The 20,974-nt window shown below is 36.7% G+C and overlaps 1 protein-coding gene across 2 annotated transcripts in view; it reads right to left on the bottom strand.

The window, feature by feature from the left end:
* ddx1 (DEAD (Asp-Glu-Ala-Asp) box helicase 1) overlaps nucleotides 1-20,974 on the bottom strand; it is a 132,179-nt gene that overhangs the window by 3,166 nt on the left and 108,039 nt on the right. Inside the window, exons 13-25 of one of the 2 annotated variants that reach the window (XM_020515426.2) lie at nucleotides 19,046-19,184; nucleotides 17,870-17,930; nucleotides 15,941-16,039; nucleotides 13,765-13,854; nucleotides 12,681-12,866; nucleotides 12,295-12,346; nucleotides 11,544-11,690; nucleotides 11,367-11,458; nucleotides 8,068-8,140; nucleotides 7,918-7,990; nucleotides 7,773-7,815; nucleotides 6,010-6,105; nucleotides 3,319-3,439 (exon numbers count right to left, since the gene is read on the bottom strand). In XM_020515426.2, coding sequence (XP_020371015.2) covers nucleotides 3,319-3,439; nucleotides 6,010-6,105; nucleotides 7,773-7,815; nucleotides 7,918-7,990; nucleotides 8,068-8,140; nucleotides 11,367-11,458; nucleotides 11,544-11,690; nucleotides 12,295-12,346; nucleotides 12,681-12,866; nucleotides 13,765-13,854; nucleotides 15,941-16,039; nucleotides 17,870-17,930; nucleotides 19,046-19,184 — 1,272 coding nt within the window. The remainder of the gene's footprint in view (nucleotides 1-3,318; nucleotides 3,440-6,009; nucleotides 6,106-7,772; nucleotides 7,816-7,917; nucleotides 7,991-8,067; nucleotides 8,141-11,366; nucleotides 11,459-11,543; nucleotides 11,691-12,294; nucleotides 12,347-12,680; nucleotides 12,867-13,764; nucleotides 13,855-15,940; nucleotides 16,040-17,869; nucleotides 17,931-19,045; nucleotides 19,185-20,974) is intronic. The other variant, XM_048596470.1, reaches the window with a different exon arrangement.

Here is a 20,974-nt window from a genome sequence, read left to right as displayed (position 1 = left end):
GTCCACCCCAGTCCAACACCAGCACCTCCACATTATGTTTTGCAGTTAGTTAGACTCTTATCTCCAGATTGATAGCTCCTTCACAGAACCAGAACAGACTGGATGGGCCAAATGGCCTTGTACGTTGTATGTCAGCATGGATTTGTGAGGGGTAGATCATGCCTCACAAACCTTATTGAATTCTTTGAACAGGTGACCAAACATGTGGATGAAGTAGAGCAGTGGATGTGGTATACATGGATTTAAGTAAGGCGTTGATAAGGTTCCCCATGGTAGGCTTATGCAGAAGACAAGGAGGCATGGGATAGGGAGAAATGTGGCAGACTGGATTCAGAATTGGCTGACCCTTAGAGGAAAAGGGTGGTAGTGGATGGAAAATATTCAACATGGTGCTCAGTTACGAGTGGTGTACCACAAGGATCTGTTCTGGGTCCTCTTCTATTTGTGAGTTTTGTAAATGATTTGGATGAAGGAGTGGAAGGGTGGATTATTAAGTTCACGGACGATACGAAGGTGGGTCGAGTTGTAGATAGTGCAGACGGCTGTTCTAGGTTACAAAGGGACATTGATAGGATGCAGAGCTGGTCTGAGAAGTGGCAGATGGAGTTTAACCCTGAAAAGTGTGAGGTGATTCATTTTGGTAGGACAAACTTGAAAGCAGAATACAGGGTTAACGGAAAGATTCTTGGCAGTGTGGAGGAGCAGAGGGATCTTGGGGTTCATGTCCACAGTTCCCTGAAAGTTGCCACCCAGGTGGATAGAGTTGTTAAGAAAGCGTATGGTGTGTTAGCTTTCATTAATAGAGGGCCTGAGTTCAAGAGCCGTGAAGTTATGCTCCAGTTATACAAAATACTGGTTCGGCCACATCTGGAGTACTGTGTCCAGTTCTGGTCGCCTCATTACAGGAAAGATGTGGAAGCGTTAGAAAAGGTGCAGAGGAGATTTACCAGGAGGTTGCCTGGAATGGAGGGGAGGTCTTACGAGGAAAGGTTGAGAGAGCTAGGGTTTTTCTCTTTAGAACGACGAAGGATGAGAGATGACTTGATAGAGGTGTACAAAATGATCAGAGGTATAGATAGAGTGGACAGCCAGAGACTTTTTCCTAGGATGGAGGTAGTTATTACGAGGGGGCATAGTTTTAAAGTGAGTGGAGGTAGATTTAGGGGAGACGTCAGAGGTAGGTTCTTTACTCAGAGTGGTCGGGGTGTGGAATGCATTGCCGGAGAGGGTAGTGGAGTCGGCCTCATTGGGGCATTTAAGCGACTATTAGATAGGCATATGGATGATAGTACAAAGGTAGGGGTGGAGGTTAGATAGACCTTAGGATTAGGGTAAAAGTTTGGCACAACATCGTGGGCCGAAGGACCTGTACTGTGCTGTACTGTTCTATGTTCTATGTATCAAGTGTGTTCCCATGAACCTTAAAAACAAATCAGCTTAGGGTTTATGAAACAATCACTTTGGCAAACCAATTTCAAGATCAAAAAGAACAAAAAGTACCATGAAATTGAGGTTAATGAAGCAAAGTAAAAACAGCATGGTACTGAAACTGATGTTAATTCTTTTAAAATCTTCTAGTGTAGGTAGATGCAACTAATTAAGTACTTTATTTTAAACAAGCTTATCATTGGGAATTTGTGAACACTATATAAATAAGGTAGATTCATTTAACATCTTGCCATGGCATTATTATTAAACCTCTTGCAGGTAATTTAACAAGGGAAGATTTACATAATTAAAGATGTGCTTGTAAGACCTAATATCATTTCCAAAATTCAGATAAATGCACTTAGAAAGAGATGCTCAGACAAAATCCAGTGCATCATTAGGCAGGAATTCTGGCATTCACTTCATGCTCATATCTCTAAGGGACAAAATGGAAACTTACTAAAATATGCTGGATTTTATTATTTGTAATAGCAAAATAAAGCACACTTCATTTCAGGTGGATAAACCCGACTTTGTTAATGATGCTTATCTTTTGGAACAGGTGACGTCAAACACTTTCATGAAAGATAGTGTAAATGATCTAATTTCCGAGTGGTATGGGTTGATGACGAGGAAGAGAGAAGCAAGAATGTTTCTCAAGAATGAATATTTTTGGATTAACTGTTAAACCTACTAAAAATTCGGCTGTTATTCATTCAAATGATAGTGACAGGGAGATGGCGACAGTGGTCAGCACAAGTGGACTGGAAGTCCAGAGGCCCTGGGATTTTAATTCCCACATCAATAAATGAAATCTGGAATTTGAAAGTCAGTCAGTCTCCGTAATAGTGACCATGGCAGCTAATTGTCATAAAAACCCATCTGGTTCATTAATTTCCTTTGGGGAACATGCCATCCTTACGCTGAATGCCTACACGCGACTCTAGGTCCGCTTTTGAATTGGCCTAGCAAACTATTCAGCTGAAGGGCAATTAAAAGGATTTACGACAAATGCTGGCCTTTCTAGAGATAGCCACATCCTATTAGAGATGCAAGAGTTTTGAAGTATTAACCATATAAAAGGCAGTGGTTACAGTAGTGGAATACATGACACTATGCCCAATATAACAGATCATACCATTAGTATAGAATAGTCCACACGAACCGCAAATTTTATTCACACAATGTAGCATTTGGGTAAGCAGTCATAATACCTTCAAGTTCAAAATTATTTTGGAAAAGGCAAAGGCAAGGAAAAAAATGTAATAATAGTTAACTGAAGGACTACATTTCTAAAGGAAATAAAGGAATCGAAAACTGGCAAAACAGTAATTCTACATGGTCTTGGGCACACTGCAAACATGTTCCCACAAAAGCAGAAAATGACACACAAGGCTAGAACTTTCTACATGACTAAAGATAGTGATTAAATGAAACAGAGAAAGGAGGTTTATGACCATTAAAAATTGTAAAAGTATACCAGCAAAAACCAAAAATTAAACACAGAAAATAGAAGAGATCTAAATTGGAAGGGCAAAGAGAACAGAAGAACAGATTAGTAACTACCTTGAAAATAACCTTGAAGTCTTTTTTGAAACATATAAAAATAGTAGAAAAGTAGCCAAAAGGAGAAGGGGAATTGTATCAAACAAAATCTCCCTTTTGACGTTTGAAAACACTGTGTAAGAGCTCTACAGGAAGCTGGCACAGATTCAATGGGCTAAATAGCCTCATTCTGTGCTGTCGCTGACCCCAAGGTGTCAGCACAGGAAAGATAGAGAAATATCTTCTTTTGTCATTTTATGAACCATAGCAAAACAGAGATAACATTAATTTTGTTTTAAGTGATGAATGCAATGTATCAAAGTTCTTCCCCTGTAAAATACTCACCTCCCGCTGCTCTTTTCTTTCCATAGACTACTTTGCCATCAAACTCATCCACTGGTATCTTCAGGTCAGGCTCAACTTGAGTGATGATGACATTCAAGTGCTCTTCAATCTCAGACAACAGCTTGAAAGAATTCAGATATTTTCTTTTTTTTTGTCTGAGATAACTCACAGATGTGTCCAAACATTTATAATTATAAATAAACATTAATCATTCTAGTAGACACACTATCCAGAATTATTATCCAGAAAAGATCTTAGTTCGCAATTGGTTATTTTCTAAAAAGTAGACAGACAATCTGGGCATGAATACTGTTTAGAATCTGAAATCATGGAGGAACTAGTCTAGAATAACAAATTACTTCTTTTTGTTTTGCAGAATGTGCTAGAAGGTCGTGCTGGGGAGTGGCAGATAGGTTGATAAAGACAAATAAACTGGATGAATTCCTATTTGGATCAAAAGGTACTGGTGCTATTATTTCCAAAATCACACGATGTATGGATCATTAGATGCAAGAGTCTCCCCCAGAAGCACTGCAATGTATTTGTCCTCAATATATTGAAGTCTAATTCTTGAGCAGTGTCCAGGCAGCTAATCTTAAACAGAGTGTGGTTAATGATGCTACTATTCATCTTCAACTATAAAAAAAGTTGAAAACGTTTTTCACAACTTTACCACATTAACATCAGCAAGGTCAGCAATGGCTTAGTTGTGATCAGATTGCCCAAATCATAATCTCTTGGGACAGACGTTTGTAGAGGGTACATAGTAACAAATGCAATCTTTATAAACGGCACATCATGCAATTTACCATAAACAATCTTACATTAAATTGAACAGCTTTGTCAGAATGTAATGTTGATAAAAATACAAAGCAAAAAGCCAAGTCATTTTATTAACCAAGCAGTTACAATCAGTTAATAAAATTGTCAGAAAATAATTACCGACTTCAAACAAAAACAAAAAAAATCAACCGCAACATGTATTCACCCATTTCAATTAAACGCAAATGGCTGTAAAGATGCCCATAACACAATGATACAACGAACACAATAAACTGAAATGTTCCTATCGTCATCTGGATTCTTGGATTAATCATGAGAATTTTCTGGGAAATATATTCTAATGCAACAAAAAAAAAAAGGACAAAAAGTGGTGAAGGAGGCCAGAGTAAGGCCAGTTAGAAATCTGCCCTACAGGCAGGTCATTTTTGCAGACAAACTAAACAAGCTCCTATTGGGATTCCTGCCCCTGTCTCTCAGGAAGTCTCGCACTCAGGAACTGAAGCCCTGGCAGTACCAGAGCTCCATCGTGGGTGCTGTTGAGGCTGCACAGGAGGACTGATACATACTGGAGTCTTTGGGCTCAGGCTGGGAGTTTTGGCACTTTGGGCTATCTTCTCAAGGAGGGTGCCCTTAAATCGGAGAGAGAAGCCCTTCAATAATAGCAGCCTCCTCTTCCTCCAGCTTTTAACACTAGAGGAAAAGATTGCATACCCCTGCCCACTTCAACCATTTTATTCTGTGGACAGTGTAATATTGGACATATTACTGAGCTTTTGACAAGCTCAACTTATCTGCAATTATTTATTTACATACAGTGATGGGCTGCTGACTTGTGTGCCGGCCAACCTTCTTTGATGGAGGTGAGCTGGGTGGGTGGGAAGGTGATGAGCTAATCACCTTATATTGCATGCTCCAACTGCCCAGAATACAACCAGCAGCGGCATGTAACAGCCTGCTCAAGATACAAGGCAGTGTTCTAGTTATAACACATTTTCCAAGTTCTATCGATTACCAACTTTATTTATTTGCTTCACTTCAAGAAATCAAATACCATCATTTTGATCTCTAAGAGAGGTTGCTTGTAATCAGCTAATTCACAACATACAGGTCACCTAAACTGAGATTATAGGTACGCAAATATAACATTCCTAACGCGAGTCAAAAAAGAAAAGCAGGCTTGGGGGATGGGGGAGCAAGCTGAAGCCCAAGTTTACAATTCTGGATTGCCTGCAAGACATTATGGGACGTATTAGCAGATTAAGCCATTCAGCTCTTTGAGAAGGCTCCTGACATTCAATGCAACCTTAGCTGATCTGATTGTGGTCTCAACCCTACTTTCCTGTTAATCCCCCCTAACCCCGATTACCTGTCAAAAATCTATTTAACTCTGCTTTGAATAAATTCAATGACAAACTTATCCAATCTATCAATATCCCTTTACCTCTTTATCTCCTCATGACAACCAACTTTCCTACTTATACTGGCACCATTGACAAATTTTCCTACTGTACATTTTTTTCTCTGCACCCATGTCATTTATGTAGATTGTAAATGTTGAAGAGCCTGACACTGATCCCTGTGGCAGGCCTCTAGTTACGAGCCAACTTGAAATGGTCTCATTGATCTCTACTCTGTTGCAAGCCAATCCTTTATCCATGCTAATGTGTTACCCTACATCATGTGTATATTTACTAACCATGTTAATCAAAACAAGCATGAATTCCTTACTAATACAGGATTGACCATTAGTTCAAATTTCAGCCACATTCAAGAGGAATTCTAAAGTCAGGCTGAAACTCAGCGACTGAACAATATTGGTGAACTGGCTACTACAGTAGGTGAAAGGGTTTACATTTTGTAAATCTCAAATTAATGTCATTTTTGTTTCAGTGTAAGAGGTTAACATACCTGCACTTCATTGTACCATATAGTACACCCACCCTGATCCTTAAGTCTGGTGTTATAGCAACCTCTTCCACGATTTGGACATACATGGTACCAAACCTAGAAATGTTTAAAATAAGATTTTCTAATTAGATCCTTTCTAATTGCAGCAATCTCTGAATAGCCAAGAATTTTTTCCTAGAGTAGCAGAGTCCAAAACTAAACGATATAGGTTTAAGGTCAGAGCAGAAAGATTTAATAGGGCCCGAGGGGCAATGATTTCACACAGAGGCTGGTGCATGCATGGAGTGAGCTGTTAAAGGCGGTGGTAAAGGCAGGTACAATTACAACATTTAAAAGGCATCTGGATGGGTATATGAATAGGAAGGGTTTAGAGGGATATGGGCCAAATGCTGGCAAATAGGGCTAGATTTATTTAGGTTAACTGATCAGCATGGATGAGTTGATCTGAAGGGTCTGCTTCTATGCTGTGTAACTCCCTGGGTCCTCTTTTGTTTGTCATTTATATAAATGATTTGACGAAAATACAGAAGGCATAGTTAGTAAGTTTGCGGATTAAAAGAGATCTTGATCAAATGGGTCAATGGGCTGAAAATGGCAGATCAAGTTCAATCTGGATTTGTATTTTGGTACAACAAAACAAGGGTAGGGCTTATATAATTAATGGTCGAGCTGTGGGTCGTGTTGTAGAACAAAAAAAAAAAGGACCTAGGAGTTCACCTAGGAAACATAATTCTTTGAAGGTTGCATCACATGTAGACAGGGTGGTTAAAAAGGCATTTGGCATGCTTGCGTTCATTGCTCAATCCTTGGAGTACATGGAGTTATGATGTTATGTTGAGGTTATACAGGACATTGGTGAGGCCTCTTTTGGAATAGTGTGTCGAGTTCTGGTCATCCAGTTAAAAGAAGGGTTATTATTAAGCTGGAGATGGTTCAGAAGACATTTACCAGGGTGTTGCCAGGTATGGATGGTTTGAGTTATAAAGAAAGGCTGAATACGCTTGGACTTTTTTCACTGGAGCATAGGACGTGGAGAGGTGACCTTATAGAAGTTTAAAATAATGAGGGATATAGACAGAGTAAATGATAGTTGTCTTTTCCCTAGGATGGGGGATTTCAAGACTAGGGGATACAATTTTAAGGTGAGAGGAGAGATTTAAAAAAGACACAAGGGGCAATTTTTAAATTTTTTTTTAAACACAGAGGGTGGTTTGTGTGTGGAATTAACTTCCTGAGGAAGTAGTGGATGTGGGTACAATTAATGTTTAAAAGACATTTGGATAAGTAGATGAATAGGAAAAGTTTGGAGGGATATGGGCCAGGAGCAGGCAAGTGGAGCTTATTTAGTTTGGGATTATGCATGGACCAGTTGGACCAAAGGGCCTGTTTCCGTGCTGTATGAGTCTATTCTATCCTATCCCATGACTCAAAATCGTTTTAAACGACCAGTCAAATACTGAAATCATCAATTTAGTGATCAGACAGCAACAAATCAATATCAATGATCCTGAAACTTTTCAAAATTCTGTTCAATACGGATACAAAATCATCTGACTTAGACTTCAAATAAGTGACAGTGTAACAAATTACTCATCAGATCAGCAGGTTAAAAAAACACTTCTAACTGGCAACAATTACGAACAGCTCCAGCTAAAGGAGGAGCAATTTAGTTTAAAGCCATCACAGGTTTTGGTTGTTAGGGGATGAACAGTTTAAAAATAATAAACAAAGCAATTTTTTTTATTATAGTAGAATAGGATTACCTTCTCTTTCTCAGTTGCAACCAAGGAAATGGCTAGACCCATCCTGAAAAAAAAAGTTGCCATTTTATTCTTTTGCAGACATGCAATAAAAAAGAAGCATGTTAAAAAGTATATATAGGAAATGAATGCAAACTTTGTATCCTACCTGTCAGCTCTGCCCACTCTGCCAATCCGATGAACATAGTTTTGTTTTTCATCAGGGAGAGTCACATTAATCACTAATTTTAAAAGCAAAGATAAATTAATACTGTATTAAATGAATAAACAGCAACACACCAATAAATACCTCACTTACCAAAAGGAACCCCATGAATGTCAATTCCTCTGGCAGCAACATCAGTGCAGATCAGGAGTTTTACATCTGCTCTCTTCCCAAAACAAGAAAAAAATGCATCAAATCTTTGTTTTTTGACTGCCAAAGTTTAATCATGTCAAAATTTTTGTCCTTTATTACACATCCTGTAGCAAGTTAATTTCACTTGGTACCACTTTTTGATTTCCATCTATAGACGCCACCCCACTCACCAAATTGGAGGTGGCAGAAGACAAAGACTTGTAATCAATTCAACTGGATAATGACAATTATTGGGTGAGCTGATTTATCACCAGCTAATCTCATGAAAATTTACATGACTGTACATTCTGGTATCAGTTAGTAATGAAAATATTTAATTTAAAAGGCCAGTTTAGCAAGAAACAATGGTCATAAAATTTACTACCCTTTACAGCAAATAAATAGAATTAAGTTACAAGCAACTAAATAATAAAAAGTCCATTCCTGTCTATGACAGTGCAATTATTAGATTCAACTTCAGTCACTAACAGCATTTGGCGTTTGTCATTTTTGTAGAAATACATATGTAACTTCAGGTCAAGATATTAAATGCCAGATAATATAGCACCTTTAAATGTTTCAAATTTAGCTGAAGTTGTGGTTCAATAACAAACAGAACACTGGCGAAATTCTGTATAAAAACCCAATCAATTATACTCAAAGAACTAATCTTCAGACCTCAATTTTAGAGTAGTTGTTTAATGCTTAACACTAAATAATACAAGCTTTGTCAACTTTGTTCAGAAGAACATTTAAAAATAAAAAGCTATGAACTCCAGTTTCAAATGCCTCTAAAATGAGACATCTCTCTACAAGTTTACATTTTTAAGAGTGGTCGGTTGCAATACAAATAAATAGGAGAGATTATTCGGAACACAAAATCATAGAAACCAGCTTTCATTAAAAAATAAAATGCTGTAAATACTCAGCAGGCGTGACAGCATTGATGAGGAGAGAAAAAGAATTAACATTTCAGCTTAATGGCCTTTTATCAATAGAAAGAACATAGCCTAAATCATTAATTCTGTTTCTCACTCAACACGTTATGACAAACCTGCCGAGTATCTCCAGCAGTCATGTTATTTTGCTGTTGAAGAAATCAGTCATAATGCTTTCCTTAAACAAAGATGATGGTGTTGTTCCTTCTGTTCACAGCTTTTATGTTGGCATTTTTATTCTTTGAATTTGCGGATATGTTTATATTTAATATTTGATCTTTAAGCATTATATAAGTGAATACACTTTGAAGATTTCTCAAAAATGTTAGATTTTAAAATTAAATGAAACAATGGTGTCACAATAATACATTTAATAAATTTATGTTTGAATTAATTTGCTGATTTACTGTAAGTCCCGCACATACATAATGCGAATAGTCATACACCAGGAGATGAAGTTAGCAAAGTAATGTGCAGCAGTTGCTTGCCAATTTGAAGTGAAATTGACAATTACATAATAAAATAGCAGTGTGATGAGACCATTCAGCCCTTCAAGCCTATTCTGCTCTTCTGGAAGTTCAGAAATGATTTTGTATCCCATCTTACCTGTCCTCCCTGCACAACTTGATTCCCTTTGCATTTTAAAATCTTTTGAATTGCCTTACATACATGTCCAATGATTGACCATTCTCTGGTCTCAGCGTAACAAAGATCTACAACCCCGAGTCAAGAAATTTCTCCTCATTTCGGTCCTAAGTGGATGACCCCTTATTCTGAAACTGTGAGCCCCAATTTCTGCATTCCTCAGACAGGGAAAACATCCTGAAATAAAAATAGATACTACTAGACAAACTCAGCACGTCTGGCAGTTTCAACAGAGAGAAAAACAGAGTTAATGTTTTGAGTCCAATGACACTTCAGTTCTGAAAAACTTTTGTTTTAATAAGATCAGAAAGTCATTTTGAAAATTGAGTTCAAAATAGAATTTATAGATAGTTATAGGACTTCAACTAAATTACCAGCAAGCCACATGGGGAAATAACTGCTTACACGTTTGATGGCTTGAGTTTTGTGACCAAAGAGAGAAGGTTAGAGAGTCATTACAGCAGAGGTGCTGTTGTCAGCAGTTTCAAAATATTCAGGGCGGGTAATGCTTAGAGGTCAGTAAGAATAAAGCTCCAGAAGCAGAAGGCTGTGGAGGAGTCAGAGAAAGATAACATCCTACAAGGCTCTTGAAAACACAGATTATTTAACATCAGTTCCCTAAAACATAAGCGGAGTTAGAAGTTTGTTTCAAGTGCCTCAGGGAGGGACATTAATGTTCTTTTGCTAAAAGTAGGTTAGCAAATGAATATATATTCAGGGGCTGATTTCCATGATCAATAGAGAAGAAAATAAAATTCATGGTCTATCAAGTCAGGTTTCCCTCTGGGATCTAACTTTACCAATATTAACATCAGCTGGGATCATCACTATTTCAAGAAGAACACCTTCACTTCTTTTATGCTAAAAGAAACCCAGGCTTAGCTTACACAACTTCTCATACAATAATGCACTTCATCTCAGGGAACGGTCCAGTGGATCTTTGCTGCCCTTCCTTGAAGTACTATGTCCATTTTGATCTCTTATACCCATGTGTGAACTCGGGTCTTGCATAAAGCTATAATAAAAATGTATTTACTTTTATATGCCAATTCCTTCACAATAAAGGCTAACACAGGATTTGCATTCATAACGGTTTGCTGTACCTCCACGTTAACTTTCTATCATTCATGTAGAAGGATACCTAAGGTTATTCTGAATACTAGCATTTCTTTGTATCTTTTTTAAAAGAAAATCTGCTTTGTTAGATTTCCTTATCAAAGCAGATAATGTGGCATTTCCCAAGTTTCGTATTGTTAACAAACTTATATGAGACAGAGTTTAATATAGTCCAATCATTAACACAGATTATAAATAGCTGCAGCCCAAGCACAGACCGAGCAGTAACCCACCAGTTACAGCCTGCCAATGCAAAATGTCTCATTTCAGATCGTCTCCTATGAATCAACCCTCTAACAGTATAATTATACTATCCCCAATCCTATGTGCCCTAATTTTGTCTAATGAACTAGTATTGTTAGTTATTGAATACTTTTTGAAAACTCCAAATTCGCTTTGAGCTTGCTTTAGTTCTGAAGAATCATATTGAACTCTTAAGTGTTAACTGTTTCTCATGCCAAAAATGCTGCCAGACCAGTAAATTTCTTCAGCACGTTGATTTGATTTTAGATTCCCTTATCTGGTAACTTAAAATGAGATAGACAAGTATTGCAAAAGCACCTTGAATCTTTCCAGGTTTTGCTTTCGTTCATTTGGTTTTCTATCACCGTGTAAGCAGACACAAGAGAATTGATGCCCCCTTCTATCTGGTCCTAAAATAGTAAAAAAAAAAGTAAGAATCCCTACAACAAAACACAAATGGCCAAAACAAAGCAATAGCCATCAGAATTATCTCACCTCCTCCCATCTGAATAAAGTACTGTTCCATGTTATCACAGTCAAGCTTTGTCCTACAAAAAATGATTGCTTGGTCCATCTTGTGTTCTTTGATTGCACGGACTGTATATTCCCCCTTCAGTATTTTAATAGCTTCTGACCACATCTCTGGAGAAATTACATATGGAAATACATGAATTAAAAAAAAAAGAAAAGAACATCTTGTCTGTATAATCAAAGCCACTGATTCAGAAATTTCAAAACAGTGTTAGCAAGTTCATTATTGATTAAAAAATGGTTATTGTTTCAAGTCATTGAAATCTGATAATCAATAATTAAACCCAGCACAATTTTTCTTGTTACTATTGTACCAGTTGAATTTGTAGAATAAAGTTTTAATTTTAGCTGCAACATGAAGGCAAGAGACTTCATTCAGATTAATAAATATTATTTGAAAAGACACACAAAAGAAGTTAGCTATTGGAATTTTAACCTCAAAATTAAAAGGGGGCTGCATTACAAACAGTTCTGTTTCAAACTTTCCATTTGGATAAAAGACAGTTGGGCCATGAGCATAGCTAATTAGTATTTCCATTTATATACATTCCGATAGATACTTGGGAAGTGCTTTCTACATGGTGTTCAATGACAAAAGTCTTTAGGATTCAATACCAATAACATAAATTTTCATTTTCAAAGGCTGTACAGATTAGTACTTAGTAATCTAAGAAGGAAAGCTGGACAGTATGGCATATAATGCAAAGGCACTGACCTGGAGTACTGGCACCAGGTCTTGTATTATCTTTTGCATGGACTTCATCTGTCTGAGGAAGTAATACACAGTTAAATACTCTGACTACCAATTGATTTAATGCATATCAAGAGTTATATTTCTTATAGAAGAACAAAGAAAATTAAAGCACATGGAGGTTACTTGGCAGTAGTTCCAAAGCTTCACTCAGCATAAATTTTCAAAGGAATATTTGTAGTTTTTTGTTGGAGTGAGGGTGCAAGAGGGAGAACAGAATACGCAGTACTGTGGTAAAAAGGTTCCACAAACATTAACATAGGATTAGCATGTTCCTTTTGTTTAGGCACTGGGCCCAAGATTGATAATAATTGCTAAATTGCTAATGAAAGCAGTCCAACCCTCTTTACCCGGATATGCCTTGCAATTTTCTCCCAGTAACGATCAGTTTTTGGATTAACTCTTAGAACAACATGATGTACGGTCTCAGGAACAGAATCTTCTCCCTTAAGATCTACCCAGGTGGGGAAATGCATGATCTTCTCTGATAGCTTCTTAACATCAAATGAATGCAGTGTGGCAGAGCAAACAATGACCTAAACAAAGCATAGAAAGCAAAATCATTTTAGGCTATTTTACTACCTAGAATGGGTGTTACCATACATTAAAAGACATGACAGGTGAAGTCAGCATTTCAATTTAGGAGAAATGAACATTTGTCATTAATTTGCACAATCATGCCTCATACTTTTGGACTTATTGCAGAGGATGATCCCCAAGATCTATTCATTGTATTTATGATGTAACAAAATATAAGGGTGCTTTGCAATTTTTTGACAAAATGTTTGGTTGACAAAATTGAATAGCTCCTCTAGTTCCCAACTGCAGGAAGACAACTCTTTCAAAACAATTTCAAAACACATCTAAATGTCCTTTATCAGTCATGTTTCCAAACATAGCTTTCTAGTGGCTTCTTTAGAATTTGAAGAATACCAACTTTCTTTAATTTGATTAATTATGTCAGATTGAATTTCCTGCAAAGGCAAATTATGCCATATATCAGGAAATCCGAGATTTGTACAGAGTACAGCCCAATGACAGAATTCGAATATCTTTTTGACAGTCATTTCTAGAGGTGTTTTCTATCTATAGGACCATTCAGAAAGTGTGTTTGGTTTGACTCTTGAAGCCTTTCTTATCACATTGTTTTTTGTATCAAAGAGGTCTGATAAAATTTGTAGATAATTTATTAAACGTACAATTGGCAGCTGATGAAAATATTCAGTCTTTTTTTGAAGCAAAGTTCAGAATACTGAAGTCAATGAAACAAACAAAAGAAAAGCAGTATTTCCCCGATTGTGCTAGTTACACAGCATGGCCAAAATTACATGAAGTATCAGAAGAATCCTGATGAGATCTTCAAACAAGGCACCTAGCTCTGTTACAAGAAGACAGAGGTTATAATGTCATTATCTTGCTAAACAAAGTTCATACCTGCAACCTTTTGCCATCAGATGTCACTTGAGGGATCTGAGAATGTATTCTTGAAATGAAGTCTGAGTAGCCTTGAGTAAGCAGTCCATCCTGCGAGATGCAATTACACAAGTTCCATATTTAGTCAGCAAGAAATTGCAACATGAATGGTGTAGGCTAATATTTTTACAACTTTAAAATATGTAATGTCTTTTAATGCTACATTTAAGCCCATAATATGTAGAAGTAGGCTATTCGCTGTCAGTCAAACAGATCATAGTTGATCTGATAATCCTCAATTTCACTTTCCTGCCTTCTTCCCATAACCTTTTATTCCATTAATGATTAAAAGTCTGTCTAAACCTTGAATATACTTAATGGTTCAGCCACAACAGTCCTCTGCAGTAAAGAATTCCATCATCCTCACAGAACAACTTGCTAAACGCTCTACTAGCATATCCTTTACAACAGGCATTAACATTTTCCTGATAACAGACGTTAAGCTAACTGGTATATAGTTACATTTTTTTTGGGTCCTTCCCTTTTTAAATGAGGATGTTACACTGGCAGGTTTCCAAACCTCTGGAACTTTACCAGAACCCAAGGATTCCTCAAAAATTATTACCAATGCATCCGCTACCTCTGCAGCTACTTCCTTTAATATCCTAGATGCATTCCACCAGGTCCAGGGCATGGTTTGGTCTTTAGCCCCATTAGTTTCCTCTAGTGATAGTTACTGTATTTATTTTCGCTCCTCCTTTTGCCCTTTGATTATTCTATTAGTGCTATTAGTGTCTTCTACTGAGACAAGATATTTATTCAACTTTTCTGCCATTTCCTTTTTCCCCATTATTATTGCACCAATTTTTAAAACTTGCTCAATCCTCTGGCTTACAGCTAATATTTGCACATTTTATGCTTATTTTCTTTCAATTCGATGCTATCCTTAACTTGACTGGTTAACCATGGTTGGCTTATCCCTTTCCTTGAATCTTTCTCTACCTTTGTAAATATTTACCACAAGGTTTAGATTTACTTATTACCAACAGAGAACTTCTGTGAACATAAAATATGTTAAACTTTGCTTTTTTTAAAAAGTATCTTCTTTGGACACAAAAAAAATGTCAACACAACTAAGGCTAAGGTTAACAAAACAAGACTTTGTATAATTAAAGATCTTTGACAAAATCTAAAACTTTGACCTTTTTTTTCAATGTTAGGTTTAAGATGATAAAACATTGAAAATCTTTCCTATGCTAATAGTATTAGTCTACACACTTAAAAAAAAACTCTTCAGAAATGCCTTTTATGAAGTATGAACAAAATGTATGCCCGAATTTTATGATCAGCAATGCAGTAGACCGCTTACAATCAATATAGGATAAATATCCAGGTGAACCTGCTGCAATCATGGTGACAAGATTTATGGCTACCTTGAGGGAGGTGGGTTGGCACGAAACCAAGCAGCACAGGAGGCAGAAAAGGGACACTCAATTTACAAAAGGCTACAGCAGTAAAACGGCACTGGAAACTCCCCTTTTTTTTGTTGGGCATTTTAAAATTTGAAAAATGTTAAGAGATTTTTAAAAAAAGGTACAATAATTTTGATCAGATAAATCAATTCAAAATGCAACACTTAAATGGCTTGGCAAATCATGTGAAAGTCATATTTTACTTTTTAATATGATTAATCAGATTTAAACAAAATGTTTCATGTGAAGAAATACTGCAAAAAAAGAGTTTGGAAAATTATGTTGGGGGGAGCCTCCTATTAAAAATGTTACAAATTCACAGTACACCCCTTACATTTTAAAATGTTGATGTAACATTATAAAATGTATCTCATTCAGGCAGTTAATGCAAATCCATACTGGCTCCTATTGAGCCCTTGGTAGCAGTATTGACTGGTTAATTGCAACTCTCAGATTAATGTATCTCAGATGTAACTTGAACATTGTGGGGCCTCAGAACTTAGTCTTGCAAGTTCGTCATATTCATTTTAAATAGATGCTTGAAACACTACCTTGTAGATTAGGTGATAGAATCAAAAGTAACTAAAGGCGCGTTATTGAAACAGATTACAGGTGATATGTGAAGTTATGAAAAAATGCTGTTGTAGATGAACACAGATGCTATTCAATTTGCAGGATTGACCATTACAGTGACAGTATTTTAGTTTTGATGAATAAATACTCACAGCTTCATCCAACACCAAGAACCTAACTTGGGATAGATTCAGCTTTCCTGTTGAGACAAGGTCATCTATTCTTCCAGGAGTTCCGACAACAATATCCACCTGGAGAATAGGCCAGAAAATTCATTATTTGCAACTTTGTGTTGTCAAGACTTCAGTAAAATTACAGACCAATAATAAAATTTATAAGAATAGGGTGGTTCAATCACAAGCCTTTACAGCTTAAGATGCACCTTCAATATTTGAACTGGTCAACAACCAAAAATTAAAATGAGGCACAGAATTAGAAGCTTGAATAATTGCTGAAAATGTAGCTTTGTAGAAAGACAACTTGAGAAAAATAAAGCATTAATAACGTAGTAGTATAAAATAAGGAGACCCAAATAAACCATGTTAATGGTGTGTAATAGATTCACTGTTACATTCTGTTAAAGCTCACAAGTTTTAAATCTAATGTTAACAGAGAAAAAAAGTTATCAAATCAAAGCTGAATTTTGTTCTTAATAAACTGTTTCCAGTGTGAAGCGATAAAGTTGATAAATTAATTGTACCTCTTTTAAAGGTGGGGGTTAATACAATTGTAAGGAAAATTATATATCAGGAAAGCTTGATATGGTCCAAAAGGAGGTTAACATGCAAAATTAGAGTGCATACTAACATTCATTGAGAACTGGTCGTCAGAAAGAAAACAGAGAATAGGAATAAATGGGTGAATGGGCAGACAGAATCTAGACAGCTATCACAAGGATCACTGCTTGGGCCCTAGCTGTTCACATTCAACATAACGGAATTGGATGTGGAGGCCAAATGAAATATTTCCAAGTTTTTGGCTGAGATAAAATTAGCTGGGAAGGTAGGAATGTGAGGATGATGCAAAGAGACTTCGAAAGGATTTGCACAAATTAGTAGATAAGACCTTAGCAATTTAAATATATGGAGAAGTGAGAGGTTATCAACTTTAGCAGAAGGAACAGACACACAGAGTATTTCTTACATGAGAGAGTAGGGAGTGACCACGTTATCACACAGGTACAGACAGAAATCAGCAAGGTAAAAGGTATGCTGATACATACAGGTAGAGAATGGCAGTACAGTGGTAAAGTTGAACAAGAGTGCACAAAACAGAAAGGACGAGAGTGCGCGAGAGAGTACGGACGATGGTGGTGTGAAATTGGGAGGGGGAAGTAGTGACAGCAAAGGATTCTTTATGCAAAATATTCATAAAAATGCATGGCAAGGAAACTGTAAAAGAAAAAAGGTTGAGGGAAGGGAATTGCAGAACTAGACAATAAACTGAGAATGCACAGCTTCAGGAAGAAATGGTTGTCAACAAGATGCCTTTATTATTGGTGGGGTTGATGATACATCTTTATTGAGGTCAGAGCAGGTTAAAAATAGTTGCTCAAAATAGGTATTCGTAAGTAGTTTTAAGATGCTTGGCAGTGGTTGGTTTTAATTAGCCCCTTAAAGAAAATTGTGCAAATACACAAAAGCAAAAATACGTTTGTCATGGCTACATTTTACATGAATTGCTTGCTGTGGAAACTGTTGGCAGCAATTTAAAAATACATTAACAATAGTATTACTCTTCCACCATCAAAAAACAACATTTAACCACTATTAGTATATAATATTGGGATATAAAAGTTATTTCAAAGAAATTACAACTTGAGGACTGACCGAACTTGGGGTTTCATCAGTGCTTGGGAGGGAAATGATTTGTATTCATACAGTAACTTTCAAGACCTTGGTCATCGATAGATTGTGTGGCACTGCTGTGTACAGAACATCACTGCAACTACTGCTGGATCTTTTAACTTATACACCATAAATTTATTCCAGATCACTTTATTTAGCTGACGTTTTCAATGAAATCACACATATATATGTGCACATCGACACATTTTCTTGTTAATAAAAGGGAAAACTTACACCTTGTTCCAGGACAGCTAGTTGATCTTTTGCAGAAACACCTCCAATAATCAGAAGCTCCCTGAAACAGAACAAAACAGAGTTCCAAAATAAGACTGTCTATGCATGAACAAAGAGTACAACACAGCTCAGTAGTTGGGTTTGTATTTTCCCAAAGGACTGTTGTAAATTAACTGAAATATTTATCTTTAAAATCAGCATTTGTACTATTGAGTTTGAACATATATGTCTGCGAAGATCAAATCAGAGACAACAGTGCCCTGTCCTTTCTGAATGAGTTCTATTCAACAAAATAAAAACGTTCCAGTCGGAGGAACAGAAAGACAAAATTGAGATTTAATCTCAATGACGACTATCTGGTGAATACTACTGCAAAATGAAATGACATTATGTGGGGATAAGTTTTCTCAATGTGTGGTGTAACATTTTCTTTGGGCACGCAATGATGAATGTGACATTGGAGGGCTGACAACATCTATGGAGCTGTCCTCAGGGTGGTAACTCATTACAGAAGAAACTAAAAAGGGAAGGAAAAATGTTCTTGTTACCTTCCACTGACAATTCATACATAAAACATAAGCGACAGCTTAACTGTTCCAAAGCATTTTGGGCACACAGCCAATTGGACCAAAACCTTCTGTTGAACACGATTCCTTACAAACAATACTTGCACAGAATTATTTCAAACACACAAACGTGCTTTGTACTGAACATGTTTCTATGCCACACTGCCAGGTGGAGCAATGATTGCTCGACAATTTTATGCACTGACTCTGGAAATATGCAAGACTGAAACAAAAACTCGACAAATTCTTTGACGAAATGGTCAATTCTACCAAATGGCAGAAACTTCTCATCCCTGCACAAACAAAATAACTGGAAATAAAGGAACGTATTCCCAGAGTTAAATGAAACTCTCTAGAAAGGATGCATTAAACAACAGATTACAACTGAAAATTAAAAGAAAAAACAAAAATGATTCGTGATTTCAGAACGTTCAAGTAAGTGAAATGACATCACAAACCAGACAATCCCAATAAAGGCATTATTTATGTTAGTCTGAGAAGTCAAAACAATCTTTGGCAGATAAAGAACTGTTAGTTCAACAGTATAATTATTTATTGGGTGGCTGGGATGAAGGGGAAAAGAGGAGCAAGACCTTTTAAGACAAGCTACCTTAGTTTGGGATTAGAAACATTTTTCTTGAACTGCTTAACATTATTCAGGGTTTGTTCAGCCAGTTCCCTTGATGGTTCAATAATGAGTGCCTTTGGAGCATTTGGTAAGTTTTTAGTTTGAGTCACTTGTGCTGTACCTGGAAAAGAATGAACATTACGGAATTAGTAATGATGAGCTACATAGCATAAGGAATGATTATCAAACTTTTGTTTCTCTCATAAATGATGATCAGGTATTATCTGAAACCACTCTTAGTTCACAGTTTTCCTGTGCAGAGTTAACAAGCCAAAATAATGACCAAAACATCAGGAAATTTCACAATCATGATTTATCTAAAATTATCATTTAATTCAAGAGTCCTGAAAGGAGATCAACAGCTCTGACAAAACATTGTTGACCTGAAACTTTAACTGTGTTGCTTTCTGCACAAGCGGCCTGTTGATATTTTTCAGCATTTTGTTTTAACTTCCGACTTTGGAAATCTGAAACATTTTTATTTTGAAAAGACACTACATTACTTTAGGTAACATTAAGGCTGTTGGAGTTTCTGCTCATTGCTGTCTAATTTTGGCTTTTCCTCAACACAGGTAGCAGAACCTTCAACTACTTTGGCTGCACTCCCGAACCCATTCATCTCATTATCTTATTCTCCTTTAAAAAAATTCCTTAAAACTTGCTGTGTGGACCAGCAAATGGACATCCTGCAGCAATTGTTTCCCCATTTACCAGTTATTTTTGACATGACCTTTCCATTGCTTTCCTGATCAGTCTCTCATTTTCAACTTTCCATAAAAACTGACCTTATCCAACATTTCTTGTCTTTATCCTAACTCACACTTATTCCTGTTTATCATACCTGCTAACCTACAGAGATTTCAGATTCAGCAAAACCTCAATATTGCTAATTCTTACCGTTATTTTCATAGCTTCCATTGCCTTGCTCCTTTCTCACTACGTAACCTCCTTCAGCCATAACCCTCTGAAATCTCTGCATTCAACACATTAGCAGCAGCCAGGCTGTCACCTCCCACCTGTTTTTACCTCTAGAATTTGTTCCTTAAGCCTCTGTTACTTTCTATTTGTAAAATGCTACCTAAAATGTACCTTTGACTCATTTTGCTTTGGTTGCTGGTCCAAATTAGATAATGTCAAATTTTAGCTGATACTTCTTTGAAGAACATTCCACTATATTAAATGCACTACGAAAAGATAAGTTACTTGTATAACATTTCCAATACCTTGGGACTCTCTCAAAAAGTTCGAGTGCAAGCTAAAGGCAAATTACTGCACGTGCTAAGAATATAAAGCAAAATCAGAAACTGAAGAAAATATTAGCATGTGTCTCTACAGGGTGAGTGGATAGTTTCCCATGGAAATGAAAGTTGTACTAATCATGTAAAGGAATTTAAATAGTATAATAGAAAACAGATTTTATCTGCTTAAGATAACATCTTTAAGAGCAAAATGTGCAAAATAATAATCTTTCAGAATGCACGATCTGGCAATACACCCCAACTTGATCCAAACATGGCACAGGTATATAAACCTCACTTGCCTCCCACTGTGCCATAAACTGGGAAAGCCCTACCTAAACAGCTAAGTTGCAGCAAATATCATGGTAACTAAGGAATCTTGTTGCTCACACCTTCTCCATACCTTTTTTTCCTGTAACTTGAATAATCCTCCACCTTTTCAAGGGCTGCAGTTTTTTCGTAAATTCCACCAGAGCTCGAGTGCTTTGACAAAATAAGCACTTAACAATAAACCTAATTACTCATGGACACAGCTGTATTTATATTTCTTTTATTCTTAGATGGGAAATGGCAAGACAACTTGCACCCGTGTCACTGGCAAGGCCAGCATTTGCTGCCCATTCCTGATCACCCTTGAAGAAAAAGGCTTTCTGGGCCATTTCAGAAGCCAGTG

Source organism: Rhincodon typus, chromosome 5, assembly GCF_021869965.1.
Source record: "Rhincodon typus isolate 14 chromosome 5, sRhiTyp1.1, whole genome shotgun sequence".
NCBI lineage: Eukaryota > Metazoa > Chordata > Chondrichthyes > Orectolobiformes > Rhincodontidae > Rhincodon > Rhincodon typus.
The sequence above is the reverse complement of the archived record's forward strand: the minus strand, read 5'-3'. Positions and strand labels throughout refer to the sequence as shown.